At 41.0% G+C, this 16,977-nt stretch overlaps 1 protein-coding gene across 1 annotated transcript in view; it reads right to left on the reverse strand.

The window, feature by feature from the left end:
• Positions 1 to 16,977, reverse strand: part of DSCAM (DS cell adhesion molecule) — an 859,941-nt gene that overhangs the window by 681,986 nt on the left and 160,978 nt on the right. The window contains 1 exon segment of the mRNA XM_027551145.1: positions 15,579 to 15,896. Within this exon segment, the coding sequence (XP_027406946.1) occupies positions 15,579 to 15,896 (318 nt within the window).

Genomic DNA, 16,977 nt, shown 5'->3' on the forward strand with positions numbered 1-16,977 from the left:
TTATGGTAAAACAAAATTCTTCTGAGGACATCATAAACCTCCCAAGAGATTTGTGTAGATTTAGTCTTCAATCAACATCCAACTACCACTAACCATGGTCATCCTTAAATATCTGCACCAAATTGCTTCTTGGACCCCAGCCTCTGCATATACCACATTCCATGGATGCTCAAATGTCTTATACATTGATAATATGACATAGTACACTCAGCCCTCCCCATCTGAAGATCTGGAACCCAAGTATGTGGAGGGTTGACTGTATAACAGAAACTAGGCAAGAAACCCCAAACTGGCAAAAAGTAATTATTGCTTTAAACATGATTGATGTGTCCTTTACAAGGTGGTGTTACTCAAGTATTGTGCTTTTTGTCCTAGGTTGGGATCTTCCCAGGAGCAGACCCTGAGAAGAGGGAAACTCTGAACATAACTTATACCTCAGAGCCACTCCACCTCATGCCAGGAGCTGGGACTTTGTATTCTGACAGCTTGGGGCTGGTTCCCAGGGCCCAAGGGCACTGCATTACCAGGCACTTTCCACTGTCTGTGTTCAGGAATTCCAGGGCATATGCAATCCTTTGAAAACTGCAAATCCAAGTTCTCAGCCACAAGCCTGCAGACCTGGGGGATCTGACTCTCAACAGCATCCACTACAGTCATTTCAGTGTCCCTTGGTCACTCTACAAGCTGTGAAATCCTTCCCTAGGATGCAGTATCATAGCAGGGTCAGAGAGAGAGGATCTATAGTGGTATGACTTTGGGGTAAAATCAGGCACATACACTGAGCAAGGGACCACACAGCTAATATGCATTAATCCAACCCTCAATGTTAGACTTCATTCTTTAAAGTGGAAAAACCATTTAAATGCAAATAATTAGTAAATAAGGAAGAGCCCCATACCCTTCATTAATTTATGAATATTAATTTAACCACCTGGGGCCAACTACATAATTTGTGGGGCCTAGAGCCCACTCCAATGTTCTTGCCTGGAAAATCCCAGGGATGGGGGAGCCTGGTAGGCTGCCGTCTATGGGGTCACACAGAGTCAGACATGACTGAAGCGACTTAGCAGCAGCAGAGCAAGATGAAAATCCAAGGCCCTTATTTAGAAAAAAGGGAAAAGTTAAACATATTAGTAAAATAAGGGCTTCCCAGGTGGCTTTGTGGTAAAGAACCCACCTGCCAATGCAGCAGATATAGGTTCAATCCCTGGATTAGGAAGATTCCCTGGAGAAGGAAATGGCAACCCATTCCAGTATTCTTGCCTAGAAAATTCCATGGACAGAGGAGCCTGGCAGGCTATAGTCAATGGGTTCACAAGGAGATGGATATGACTTAGTGACTGAACAACATTAATAAAATATAAAATGCTTTCTTCTATGGTCTTGCTCTCACCTTTTTTTTTTCAACTTACTTTGCACTCACTGTGATGCAGGGCTCACTGATGGTCAAGTGAAGATCCTTACAGGCTCCTAGAGCCCACTCCATGACTCAGCACGCACAGCCCACCAGCTGCAGAGCCAGCTTCCTGCCAGTTGCTGGGTTGAGGTACCATGTCACAGCCAGGGATAAGAAAGGTAATCTCCCCTTCCCATACACATGGTGCCCCAACCCAGAGTGGAAAAGTGATGCCTAAGGGACTGCAATCTCAGTGTCTGGACACTCTTGGTTTCTGGATGGGAGGTGGACAAGAGGCTCACCCTCAGCGAGTTACTTGCTAATGCACTGTGGTGCTCCCAGCTGGGGCAGAGACAGGCTCCATCACACTGCAGAGTGTATGCACTCACTCCACCCACACTTGCCCAGGCCTCCACCAGGAGGCAGAATTTCAGTGTTTGCTGGACAGGGCAATGAGAAAGAGGCTGGGAAGGGCTCAGGGTACCAGGGATCACAGGGGAAGCAGTGGTCATTGGGTGTGGCTAGGGAGGTGGAGGCAAAATGGGGATTGGGGCACCAAGAACTTCAGGAGAGGTGGCTGAGAACCCATCCCAGGGGGTAGCAAGGAGTGGGACCCTACAAGAGCTGAAACACAGCTCAAACTCCCTACAAGCCTCAGGAGCATGTCCCATGGCCCAAAAACATTTCCCCAGAAAAGACAAATGGAAAGAGAAAAACATTTATATTTCAAGACAGCAACAGCAGAGCTTTAAGCTTGAGGACAAGGCCCTCATCACTGGGCCCTGTGTGGCTGGCCCCATCCCATGAAGTCAGACCCGATCCCAATATGTCTATGAAGGAATCAAGGTGGGGGAAGATGGGATAGAGGGGATTAAGGAGAAAGTTTGGAGAACTGGACATTGCCAAGGAAGGCAGGTCCTTTCCTGAAGGATGGATTCTGACTATTCCTAACCCCCTTGATCCCTAGGTCTGAAGAGGCAAAACATAAACAAATGCCCCTGTGTTGGATTTCTTGGGAACACCAGAGGACTTTGGGCAGTTAGAAGGGCTTGTGCCTGATGTCTTTCCTGTTGGGGAAATGGTTATCAGAGGTACAATGTAACCTTAAGGCACTGCATCACTTTCATTGAAATTGTTATTTTTTAATTTTCTATTTTGTAGCTGATTACCTAAATTGGGAGATGCCTCAAATTATCAGTTACATATAGAACACACCCTCATGTCAAGCAGTGCTCAGCGACTAAGGAAATCCCCACACTGTATAGAATAATTAGCTGAAGAAAAGAAGGAAATTCACTTGACAGAACAACTAGAAGAAAACAGTCAGACTGTGCATGGGTCTGACAATGACTAACGGTGACAGGAGTCTAGGGAATCGGGGAAGCTGAGCCTTAGGGTGGCCCTGAAGGACCAGAGGGACTTAGGAGGCAGAGAGGAAACAGGGAGCAAAGAAAAGGTGAGAATGAGCACAAAATATTCTGGAGACTGTGAGATAACAGCCCAGCGCTGTTTAGCTAAACTGCACTCCCAACCACAACCCCTGAGAACAGCCAACAACAGATTCACAGAGGCTTCTATTTCCTTCATCTGAAGATGGAAAAAACATCTACTCCACATGGTTGTGCAGCTTAGAGGACTCGGCACAATGTCTAGCACACAATCTATTTATTGAGTCTCTCTGACTGCTGGTGGGAGGAGCCTGTTTGAGCTACCTGGAGTTGAAATAGAAAACATTTTCTGAAGACATTAAGAGTTCTGGTACTTGCAAGTGGGCCTTAGGAAAAGTACCACAACCTGAATCTCTTTGATGCAGACTTCATCTTTCTTTTTTCCCACAAATAGTCTTCCTCTCCTTTTCTGGGTCACATGAATGATGAAAAGTTATCTACCCCACATTCTCAAAATCTCTCAAGTTTTCAGTTTCAATTTCAGAGGACACAGGAACTAATAGACTCACTTGGGGAACTGCCCTCTCTTAGTACAATCATCTGTTACCAGGGATCCTGGACCATTTTCTATAATGAGGATGCAAGAGACAATTAAGGGGGTTATTGTGGGCTGGGCAGAGAGGTATAGAGATGCCCACCATATAAGCAGTTATTACTAGCTACTGTTACGTGAACATCAAGACAACTCTAATATGTCAGAAATGTGCTATCACTGTCCTTTTATTAAAACAACTTTGTATGAAATAACTGACATTCAGCAAGCTGCACAGGGGCTTCCCTGGTGGCTCAGTGGTAAAGAATCTGCCTATAATGTAGGAGACTCAGGTTCAACCCCTAGGTTGGGAAGATCCCCAGGAGGAGGACATGGCATCCCACTGCAGTACTCTTGTCTGGAGAATCCCACAGACTGAGGAGCCTGGTGGGCTACAATCCATAGGATGGCAAACAGTCAGACACGACTGAAGCAACTGAGCACACACACAGGCTGCACGTTTGTTGATGTTTTACCATATGTACGTACCTACAAAGTCACCACCGTAACCAAGACAAAAGCAAATCCATCATCCAAAAGTTGACTTATTCTTCTATGTAATCCCCCCTTCCCATCCTCTTTACAGGCAGACATTATTAAAGATTAGTCTGCATGTTTTAAGAATTTTATGTAAACGGAATCATATAGGACATATTTTCTCACCTGGCTTCTTCTATTCAGTATAACTATTTTGAGATTCCTCCTTGCTACTGTCTTATGAATAATTCATTCTTTTGCATTCCCTTGTGTGGACAAATAACAATTTGGTTGTTTATTTATCAAATAAGGCTGCTGTGAACATTCTTTCAAAACTCTTTGTGTGAAGATATGCTTTGGGTAAATACCTAAGTATCAAATGGATGGGATATATATAACAGCTTTGAAGAAACTATCAAATTGCTATTCCAAAGAGACTGTATTATTCACACTCCGACCATGAGTTTCTGATAGAGCTAGGTGCTGTGTATTCTCACTAACACTTGGTCTGGTCACTGTTTTTAATTTTAAATATACAGTTCAGTTCAGTCACTCAGTTGTATCTGACTCTGCAGCCCCATGAATCGCAGCACGCCAGGCCTCCCTGTCCATCACCAACTCCTGGAGTTCACTCAGACTCACGTCCATCGAGCCAGTGATGCCATCCAGCCATCTCATCCTCTGTCGTCCCCTTCTCCTCTTGCCCCCAATCCCTCCCAGCATTGGAGTCTTTTCCAATGAGTCAACACTTTGCATGAGGTGGCCAAAGTACTGGAGTTTCAGCTTCAGCATCATTCCTTCCAAAGAAATCCCAGGGCTGATCTCCTTCAGAATGGACTGGTTGGATCTCCTTGCAGTCCAAGGGATTCTCAAGAGTCTTATCCAACACCACAGTTCAAAAGTATCAATTCTTCGGCACTCAGCCTTCTTCACAGTCCAAACTCTCACATCCATACATGACCACAGGAAAAACCATAGCCTTGACTAGACGAACCTTTGTTGGCAAAGTAATGTCTCTGCTTTTGAATATGCTATCTAGGTTAGTCATAACTTTCCTTCCAAGGAGTAAGCATCTTTAAATTTCATGGCTGCAGTCACCATCTGCAGTGATTTTGGAGCCCCAAAAAATAAAGTCTGACACTGTTTCCACTGTTTTCCCATCTATTTCCCATGAAGTGATGGGAACAGATGCCGTGATCTTCGTTTTCTGAATGCTGAGCTTTAAGCCAACTTTTTCACTCTCCACTTTCACTTTCATCAAGAGGCTTTTTAGTTCCTCTTCACTTTCTGCCATAAGGGTAGTGTCATCTGCATATCTGAGGTTATTGATATTTCTCCCAGCAATCTTGATTCCAGCTTGTGTTTCTTCCAGTCCAGCGTTTCTCATGATGTACTCTGCATATAAGTTAAATAAGCAGGGTGACAATATACAGCCTTGACAATCTCCTTTTCCTATTTGGAACCAATCTGTTGTTCCATGTCCTGTTCTAACTGTTGCTTCCTGACCTGCATACAGATTTCTCAAGAGGCAGGTCAGGTGGTCTGGTATTCCCATCTCTTTCAGAATTTTCCACATTTTACTGTGATCCACACAGTCAAAGGCTTTGGGATAGTCAATAAAGCAGAAATAGATGTTTTTCTGGAACTCTCTTGCTTCTTCCATGATCCAGTGGATGTTGGCAATTTGATCTCTGGTTCCTCTGCCTTTTCTAAAACCAGCTTGAACATCAGGAAGTTCACGGTTCACATATCGCTGAAGCCTGGCTTGGAGAATTTTGAGTATGACTTTACTAGCATGTGAGATGAGTGCAATTGTGTGGTAGTTTGAGCATTCTTTGGCATTGCCTTTCTTTGGGATTGGAATGAAAACTGAACTTTTCCAGTCCTGTGGCCACTGCTGAGTTTCCCAAATTTGATGGCACAGTTAGTGCAGCATTTTCACAGCATCATCTTTCAGGATTTGAAATAGCTCAACTGGAATTCCATCACCTCCACTAGCTTTGTTCGTAGTGATGCTTTCTAAGGCCCACTTGACTTCACATTCCAGGATGTCTGGCTCTAGGTCAGTGATCACACCATCGTGATTATCTGGGTCGTGAAGATCTTTTTTGTACAGTTCTTCTGTGTATCCTTGCCACCTCTTCTTAATATCTTCTGCTTCTGTTAGGTCCATACCATTTATGTCGTTTATCGAGCCCATCTTTGCATGAAATGTTCCCTTGGTATCTCTAATTTTCTTGAAGAGATCTCTAGTCTTTCCCACTCTATTTTCCTCTATTTCTTTGCATTGACCGTTGAAGAAGGCTTTCTTATCTCTTCTTGCTATTCTTCGGAACTCTACATTCAGATGCTTATATCTTTCCTTTTCTCCTTTGCTTTTCACTTCTCTTCTTTTCACAGCTATTTGTAAGGCCTCCTCAGACAGCCATTTTTCTTTTTTGCATTTCTTTTCCATGGGGATGGTCTTGATCCCTGTCTCCTGTACAATGTCACGAACCTCATTCCATAGTTCATCAGGCACTCTATCTATCATATCTAGGCCCTTAAATCTATTTGTCACTTCCACTGTATAATCATAAGGGATTTGATTTAGGTCATACCTGAATGGTCTAGTGGTTTTCCCTACTTTCTTCAATTTAAGTCTGAATTTGGTAATAAGGAGTTCATGATCTGAGCCACAGTCAGCTCCCAGTCTTGTTTTTGTTGACTGTATAGGGCTTCTCCATCTTTGGCTGCAAAGAATATAATCAATCTGATTTCAGTGTTGACCATCTGGTGATGTCCATGTGTAGAGTCTTCTCTTGTGTTGTTGGAAGAGGGTGTTTGCTATGACCAGTGCATTTTCTTGGCAAAACTCTATTAGTCTTTGCCCTGCTTCATTCTGTATTCCAAGGCCAAATTTGCCTGTCACTCCAGGTGTTTCTTGACTTCCTACTTTTGCATTCCAGTCCCCTATAACAAAAAGGACATCTTTTTTGGGTGTTAGTTCTAAAAGGTCTTTTAGGTCTTCATAGAACTGTTCAACTTCAGCTTCTTCAGCATTACTGGTTGGGGCATAGACTTGGATTATTGTGATATTGAATGGTTTGCCTTGGAAACGAACAGAGATCATTCTGTCATTTTTGAGATTGCATCCAAGTACTGCATTTCGGACTCTTTTGTTGACCATGATGGCTACTCCATTTCTTCTGAGGGATTCCTGCCCACAGTAGTAAATATAATGGTCATCTGAGTTAAATTCACCCATCCCAGTCCATTTTAGTTCGCTGATTCCTAGAATATCGATGTTCACTCTTGCCATCTCCTGTTTGACCACTTCCAATTTGCCTTGATTCATGGACCTGACATTCCAGGTTCCTGTGCAATATTGCTCTTTACAGCATCGGACCTTGCTTCTATCACGAGTCACATCCACAACTGGGTATTGTTTTTGCTTCGGCTCCATCTCTTCATTCTTTCTGGAGTTATTTCTCCACTGATCTCCAGTAGCATATTGGGCACTTACCAACCTGGGGAGTTCCTCTTTCAGTATCCTATCATTTTGCCTTTTCATACTGTTCATGGGGTTCTCAAGGCAAGAATACTGAAATGGTTTGCCATTCCCTTCTCCAGTGGACCACATTCTGTCAGATCTCTCCACCATGACCCGCCCGTCTTGGGTTGCCCCACGGGCATGGCTTAGTTTCATTGAGTTAGACAAGGCTGTTGTCCTAGTGTGGTTAGATTGACTAGTTTTCTGTGAGTATGGTTTCAGTGTGTCTGCCCTCTGATGCCCTATATGGGGGGTCCCCAACATCTGGAATACAGACCAGAGCCTCCTATCAGGTCGGCCGTGTCATTAGATTAGATATAAAGTGCAGAATAAATGTAATGTGCGTGAGTCATCTCAACTACCTCTTCTAGGTCCTTTGAAATGTCAACAAAAATTTTAGAATCAACTCATTAATTTATATTTGTTTTAAAGAAAGGCTACTGGGCTTTCACTTGGGTTGTATTGACTCTATAGATCATTTTGGAGAGAAGGGACATTTAACAATACCATATTCTCTACCTCAAGAAAGAAAAAACAGCTTTTGCTCTCCTTTCTCTTCTCTCAGAACTATTTTGTATTTAGTGTGTCTTTCACACTTTACATCATGCTTATTCCTAAGTATTGCTAGGTTTTAGATGGTATTATACAGAGCATTTTTTTTTCTATTTGCAATCTGACTGTGTTTTGTGTGTTTGTGTGGGTGTTGGTCTTGTATAGCACCATACTGATGAACTAATTCACTTACTGTTTCCAGTAAGATGCTGCACTCAATATGCCAGCAAATTTGGAAAACTCAGCAGAGGCCACAGGACAGGAAAAGGTCAGTTTTCATTCCAATCCCAAAGAAAGGCAATGCCAAGGAATGCTCAAACTACCACAAAATTGCACTCATCTCACATGTTTGATCAAAGTAATACTCAAAATTCTCCAAGCCAAGTGTCAACAGTAGTGAACTGTGAGCTTTCAGATGTTCATGCTGGATGTAGAAAAGGCAGAGGAACCAGAGATCAAATTGCCAACATCTGTTTAATCATCAAAAAAGCAAGAGAGTTCCAGAAAAATATCTACTTCTGCTTCATTGACTATGCTAAAGCCCTTGACTGTGTGGATCACAATAAGCTGGAAAATTCTTAAAGAGATGGGAATACCAGACCACCTTACCTGCCTCCTGAGAAATCTGTAAGCAGGTCAAGAAGCAACAGTGAAAAGTGGACATGGAAAAATGGACTGTTTCTAAATTGGGAAAGGAGTACATCAAGGCTGTATATTGTCACCCTGATTATTTAACTTCTATGCAGAGTACATCATGTGAAATGCTGGGCTGGATAAAGTTCAAGCTGGAATCAAGATTGTCGTGAGAAATATCAATAACCTCAGATATGCAGATGACACCACCCTTATGGCAGAGAGCAAAAAGGAACTAGAGAGCCTCTTGATGAAAGTGAAAGAAGAGGGTGAAAAAGCTGGCTTAAAACTCAACATTCAGAAACAAAGATTATGGCATCTGGTCCCATCACTTCATGGGAAATAATGGAAACAGTGAGAGAATATTTTATTGGGCTCCAAAATCATTGCAAATGGTGACTGCAGTCATGAAATTAAAAGATTCTTGTTCCTTGGAAGAAAATCTATGACCAACCTAGATAGCATATTAAAAAGCAGAGACATTACTTTGTCAACAAAGGTCCATCTAGTCAAAGCTACGGTTTTTCTGTTAGTCATGTATGGATGTGAGAATTGGACCATAAAGAAGGCTGAACGCCAAAGAATTGATGCTTTTGAACTCTGGTGTTGGAGAAGACTCTTGAGAGTCCCTTGGACTGCAAGGAGATCAAACCTGTCAGTCCTAAAGGAAATCAACCCTGAATATTCACTGGAAGGACTGATGCTGAAGCTGAAGCTCCAATGCTTTGGCCATTAGATGCAAAGAACTGACTCATTAGAAAAGACCCTGATGCTTGACAGATTGAAGACAAGAGAAGAAGGGGATGACAGGGGATGAGATGGTTGGGTGGCATCACCAACTTGATGGACATGAGCTTGAGCAAGCTCCAGGAATTGGTGATGGACAGGGCAGCTTGGCGTGCTGCAGTCCACAGGGTCACAAAGAGTTGGGCACGACTGAGTGAACTGAACTGAACTGAGCCTTACTGGTAAAGGTCATCTAATTTTTTAAATTGATTGTTAGCATCTATAAATAAAAACAGATGAACTCTTTTCTTTACAACTGGGTTGCCTTTAACCTATTTTTCCTGCCTTTTTGCACTGGCTGCAAACTTCAGTATAATAGAATTGGTGAAAGCGCACATCCTCATCCTTGAAGGAAAGCATGTTATCATTCACCACTAAGTATGATATTGGCTGTGGCACGAATTTTTTACCTTTTTAAAATCGAATTTCCTTCTACTGCTAGATTTCTGGGGGTTTTTATCATAAGAGGATGCTGTATTTTGTCAATGATTTTCTGTACCTATTGAAATGTTCACATAGCTTTATTTTTAATATGTCAGTATGGTGAATTGCCTTGGTTAATATTCAAATGTGGAAACAACCTAGCATTCTGGAGATGAGCCCTTTTTAAATGTGGTTGAATTCAATTTGCTGAAATTTTGTTTAGCATTTTTACACACATATTCATGACAAATATTTACCTTTGTTTCTCTTATAATATCTTTGCCTTGTTTTAGTGTCAGGGTAATGGTGATCTCAAGAAATAATTTGGGAAGTATTCTTTCCTCTTCAAATTTCTGGAAGCATTTGCTTAGAATTTTCATTATTTCTTCCTCAAGTATTTGGTGGAATAAAGAGTTAATCCATTTTCATTGCAGGGTATCTTTCTATATTGAATTCAAATAGGGATAGGACTCTTCAGTTTATTTCTTCTTGAATGAGTTTTGGCATTTTGTTTCTTTCAAATTGTTTCTCTTTTTATTGAAGTTGTTTGATTTATTGACACTCCCATATCTTAATATTTGCTTCTTATAATTTAAATGTATAGAATGATAATTATTAGAGAATACTGATTCAGTTCAGTTCAGTAGCTCAGTCGTGTCCAACTCTTTGCAACCCCATGAATTGCAGCACGCCAGGCCTCCCTGTCCATCACCAACTCCCGGAGTTCATTCAAACTCATGTGCATTGAGTCGGTGATGCCATCCAGGCATCTCATCCTCTGTCGCCCCCTTCTCCTCCTGACCCAACCCCTCCCAGCATCAGGGTCTTTTCCAGTGAGTCAACTCTTTGCATGAAATGGCCAAAGTATTGGAGTTTCAGCTTGAGCATCAGTCCTTCCAATGAACACCCAGGACGGACCTCCTTTAGGATGGACTGGTTGGATCTCCTTGCAGTCCAAGGGACTCTCAAAAGTCTTCTCCAACACCACAGTTCAAAAGCATCAATTCTTCGGCACTCAGTCTTCTTCACAGTCCAACTCTCACATCCATACATGACCACTGGAAAAATTATAGCCTTGACTAGACGGATGTTTATATATATATGTATAAACATATATATATGTGTATATATATATATATATATAAGCAATTTCTCTCATTCCTGATAATTTGTCTTTGCTCTCATTTGCTCTTCAGTCTAGTCAGCTTATCAATGTACTGATTTTATTGAACGTTCTCAAAGAAACAACATTTTGCTTCATAGATTTCCTCCATTTTATAATACATTATTTTCCACTTTTCTTTATTATTTTCTTTTTGCTTATATTGGTTTTAATGTATTCATTTTTCTGAAGTTAAGATCATTTTTTTTTAGTGATTTCTATTTGAGATCAATTTTCATTTCTAATGTAAGTTTTTAAAACTTATTTCTCCCCCTAAACATTGCTTTAGTGGCATTCCTCACATCATTAGATACTGTACTTTCATTTTTATTCAGTTCAAAATACTTTTTCATTTACCATTTGTTTTTTCCTTTGACACCATTTAGAAGTGTGTTATTTTATTATCCAAATATTTGGAGACTTCCCAGAGATCCTAGTGTTAGTGATTCTAATTTACTTCCATTGTAGTCAAAGAACATACTTTATATGACTAATATTTTTAGAAATTCATCTGAAATTTGTTTCATTCATAATATGATTTTAGTAAATATCTGTGTGTTCTTAAAGAGAATGTGTGTTGTGCTATCCTTAGATGGAATGTTCTATACTTAAATGTCAATTTGGTCAAGCTGATTAGCAGTGTCATATAAGTATTCTTTATTCTTGCTCATTTTCTGTCTTATTCTGCCAGTTATTAACAGAGGGTTATTAAAATCTCCAACTATAAATATTGATTTGCCTATTTCTTCTGGCAGCTCTAACAATTTTTACTTCATGTATTTTGAAGTTATCTCTTGGGTAAATAAAATTTATAATAGTCATACTCAATTAGCTGACCTTTTTTACATAATGGCCTTCTTTAGCCTTGGTAATATTCTTTGCTCTGAAATATGCTTTGATATTAACATAGTTACTCCAGCTTTCTTTTGATATTTTCTTTTAATTAGACTGATATGTTTGATGATTTGATTTTTGTCTGTGTGCTATCGTTGTTTCAGATAAAAGGGTAAATTTGGTCTCTGCTACTCCATTTCAGCTATAAGCAGAAGCCCCAGTCAAATGTTATTAACCACAGTCTACTAAGGAGCAAATAGTCACTAGAAATTTTTTGACTTGCCCAAGGTCATATAGCTGATTACTATTTGCTAAGCAGAAATACAGCATGGGCAGAGAAGCAGTGCTTCACATAACCCATCTGCATTTCATCCCTAGGACAAAAGGGACAAGAAAGTATTCTATGTGAAGGAGAACTAGGAGACCTGATTAAGAAGACATGATGGATGAAACTTCCCTGTTTTGTTGACAGTCAAACCTAAGTCAAAGTCACTGAAAACTGTTAAGAATAAGAATTCCTTAGACATATAAAGGAGAGATTATGAGACCATTTACCTAATAGATTATTCAAAAAAAATCCCAGTGTCAATCTAGAGGGACATTCAGACATTTAGGATGACCTGATACACAGGAAATCAGTCCTGAATATTCATTGGAAGGACTGATGCTGAAGCTGAAACTCTAATACTTTGGCCACCTGATGTGAAGAACTGACTCATTAGAAGAGACCCTGATGCTGGGAAAGATTGAAGGCAGGAGGAGAAGGGGACGACAGAGGATGAGATGGTTGGATGGCATCGCTGACTCGATGGACATGAGTTTGAGCAAGTTCATGAGTTGGTAATGGACAGGGAAGCCTGGCGTGCTGCAGTCCACAGGGTCCCAAAGAGTCAGACACGACTGAGCATCTGAACTAAACTGAACTGATCCGCAGGCAGGTCCCCCTGAGTCAGAGCTCAACCTGCTCAGATCTGCTACACAGTCATCTCTGTGGAACATACACATCCCTCCCCTGCCCTTCTGAACAGCATCTACATAAAAATGGTGACACCAGACTGTCCAACACCCAGTCAACAATCTAAAAGACTATTATAACCATTGCACATCCATGCTCAGTCATTCAGCGTTGTCCGCCTCTTTGCAACCCCATGGACTATAGCCTGCCAGACTCTTCTGTCCTTGGGATTTCCCAGGCAAGAACATTTTAGTGGGTTTCCACTTCCTCCTCCAGGGGATACTGCTGACTCAGGGATCAAACCCATGTCTCCTGCATCTCCTGAATTAGCAGGTGTATCCTTTACCACTGTATCACCTTCTGTACCATAAATTGTTCGTAATAAGAAGCGAGAAAGGAAATCTCATTTGGACAACAAAACACCCATCTTGTAAGTTCAAACTGACCCAGACATCATGTGCTTCCGTGGCTTTAGATGTCAAGAATACCAGCACACAAACAGCCATCATGTAACTCCCTGGAAGTGGGAACATAGCTTAGATGCCGGATAAGATGATGGCATTTCCATCCCTGTAAACCTACGTGGTAGTGCAAAAACAATCAGTTCTATGACAAATTTAGAAAATAGCAGTTAAAACAGAAGTAAGCATTTAATTCTTTTATCTGACAGGAAACCCAAGACAGAAATAGATTAGCACAGACAAGTATAGTTGTTTGGTTTGAAGTTCCAGATTTTACTCTAAGTGGTACTCTGTAGTTTATAAATATGTTTTTAGGACACATCATTAAACTTGTTAGCCTGCCAGGTAAAAGGCATTCACTGTGTCTCCCTGTTTGTCAGGTTTAGAAGTTTCTACACAAATTTCATTTGCTTCATTTTAATTATTTGGGATATCAACTTTTCATATCTTTGATTAAAGCCAATTTTTTCTTCCCTTCTTAAGTGCATTTTTGTGCACATCTTGGAATTCACGAGCGTGTCATGGAGATCAAAATACAGCTGGGAAATGAGTAGCTAGCAGGATGAGTCACAGTCTAATGTCTGATTGCTCACATCAAAGAGATCATATGCAGAAATTCAGAAACATTTCATATTTTGCTCATGTTATGATGTCTTCAAATCTCACCTTCACACTTGCTGCAGAAATTATTACAAAGTTCTCCCAGCTACCTGGTGTATAAGACAATCATCAAAGTCACATTCTCGTCTATTCGTCATTATGCTCTGCCAGTCTGCCATAGTATTTGAAAGGCTAGGCTTAAAAAAAAAAAAAAAAAAAAAACACTGCTTGCTAACTGGAGTCTAGCTGTGTGTATGTTTTTTCAGGCTTGATTATACCTATAGAATGACACAATATGTCTTGTCTGTACAACTTCTGATGTCTGTGAATGTCAGGCTGTATTCTTGGTTTGACTGGTAGCTATGGCAATTAAAAAAAAATACAGTATGATGTTGAAAGGAACATTATCAATTCAGGGTTTATTTACTGACAACATTCCAGCAACATGTGATGCAGTCAAAATTGTTAAAAGACCCTTTTGTATTTCACACGGAATATAAGAATATTAGACTAATGCTGTTTCACTGACAATAAACATTGATGCTAGGCTTTATTCCAGTTCAGTTCCTTGTCCTCTGCTCTCCCTTTGTCTTCCTTTCCTCCACCTCCACCCTCTTCCTCTGAGACAGTGCAGGGGAAGGAACAGAAAAGGGAACTGGAAACAATGACTTGGAGACACTCAAGTGTCAGTTACTGTATTGTTTGGTCAAAATACAAGGCTGGGTAATCATTTAGACTTTTGCAACTCAGTATCACTAATGTGAGTTTTAGTTCCAGCAATATAGGCACTCCAAAATCTGAAAAAGATGCTCTGACATCTCAAAGCAGCCATCAGTATCACATTGAACTGATGAAAATGTTTTCATCGATTCTTGGATGGTATTTTTTCTCTCCTCAGTTTTTTACACATACTCAGCAAATTTCATAGTGCATGGAACACAGGCCAACTTTTGTTATAAACTCTGACTCAAATGTATTTATTTGCCCATTGTCTGACTCCTTCATTAGGATTATGTCCACACAGACACACGCCAGGCCTTTTTTTCCGCATCTACTCCCTGTACCTGGAACAGAGCCTGATTCACTACAGGAGCTCAAGGACTATTTGTTGAGTGGCTACATTAAAATTGACCCAAGAGCTGCACAGCAAACTTAATGCCACAGAAGGATTTTCCCCACTTTCACAGTGTTTGGTGATCTATAGAAACAGAGTTGTCAGTGTTTACAAATGCATTGAACACTTTTGCATGCTAAGTTGCTTCAGTTGTGTCCAACTCTTTGTGACTCTATGGACTCTAGCCCACTGGGCTCCTCTGTCCATGGAATTCTCCAGGCAAGAATACTAGAGTTGCCATGTTCTTCTCCAGGGGATCGTCCCAACCCAGGGATCAAAACCACACCTTCTGCATTTTCCTACATTGGCAGGTGGGTTCTTTACCTGAGAATCCCAAACACTTTTGACATACTCATTATTCAAACAGCAAAATGTTGAATGATAAGAAAACTATCTCATAAAAACAAGAAGCTAAAGGTGATATTTACAGTATTTGTGTGTTTGTTTTGTTGGGAGAAAGAACCATTAATTTTTCTAGCAATTAATTAAAACTAAAACCATTAATTCCAGCGTTTTCATTTAAGGCACTCTGACATCTCAAAGCATCCATCAAAATAATGAACTAATGACAGGATTTTCACTGGTTCCCAGCTGATGGCATCTTAGTACTTATCATTGCCCACCCAGACCCCCAGCAGCACAGAAGGGATAAAGTTGGAGGAGCTGTACTCACCAGCCTTGATGTGGACATCCTGACTTCTAATTTTCCCTGAAGGATTTTCAGCTGTGCAATAGTAAGTATTATCATGGATTAAGGTACTAAAGCTTGAAGGAGGGAAGGGGAAAATCTGGAGAGTGCCGTTGGGGTGGACGTGGCGGATTCCGGGGACATCGTAGATCTCCTCGCCCGTCGCCAGGTACCATCTGAGAGACACAGGAGGGATCCCTGCTGCGGGGCAGGGCACCAGGGTCCCCGTGGTGCTCGCAAACACTACCTCTTGCAGAGATGCATTGACAAAGTAGAGGCTGGAGTGAAGGTCCTCACTGAAAACTGCAAGGAGACAACACACGAGTGTGTCAGAAAAGTGCGCCTTCTGCACTCATCTTTCAACATAGAATATCAACACATCACCATGTCAACCTAGCTCAAGAAGTTATTTGGAGAAACAGTCACAAGGCTCGACTAAAACTTAATCATTCAAAATTGCTCAACCTACCACGGACAGAGAGGCAGCAGCTTCATTTCACAATTTGTTCACAAATTAAGTTATGGATGTGCTCAGTGGTGTCCGACTCTGCAACCCCATGGACTATAGCCCACCAATTTCCTCTGGCCATGGAATTTTTCAGGCAAGAATACTGGATTGGGTTGCCATTTCAGACTCCAGGGGGTCCTCCAGACCCAGGGATCCAACCCGTGTCTCCTGCATCTCCTGCATTGGCAGGTGGGTTCTTTACCACTTTTCCACCTGGGAAGCCCAACACAAATTAAGTCAACCTGGAACTTAAACTTTGAACAGGTGACCTTTCAGCCCCGTGTCTAGAGCCCTATTGTGTCTCCATGGTACTGACCACTATCAGAATTTATTTTGGGTTTTGTATTCACTTATTGTTTGTTGACCTGTCTAGAACGTAAAGCTCATGAAACAAAGCCATAATTTGCTCACACTATTGCCTAGGGCACAGAGCAAAACAAGCCATGAGGGGTTAATAAGGAGAGGCTACGTGAGTGAATCACTAGATCCGGTTGCTAGAATCAAATTGCTCTGGTTGAAAGTGTACATTAAGAACTAATTTTGAATGAAATTAGTCCCAAATTTTTAAAATTAAAATTGAAGATCTGGATGTAAAGCATTTTGGAAAGGCCAGTTGGTTTTCTGAAAATCCAATCCAATCAACAATGTGATTTTCCATTGTTATTGAAAATATGTTGCAATAATAAAGAGAACTTTGATAAAAGTGTCATTCAATTCCACCAGCCTATGGCAAATTCTGTTTCACTTACTCTTCTGCTCCATCAACCTACAGCCTACAGGGTTAAACTATGTCATAATATGAACATATGAAACAGGCAGTTGTTACAGACTCTGCTTCATACTCTTAACATTATTTCATACACATAATGTCATGTT

Source organism: Bos indicus x Bos taurus, chromosome 1, assembly GCF_003369695.1.
Source record: "Bos indicus x Bos taurus breed Angus x Brahman F1 hybrid chromosome 1, Bos_hybrid_MaternalHap_v2.0, whole genome shotgun sequence".
In the NCBI taxonomy this organism is placed as follows: Eukaryota; Metazoa; Chordata; class Mammalia; order Artiodactyla; family Bovidae; genus Bos; species Bos indicus x Bos taurus.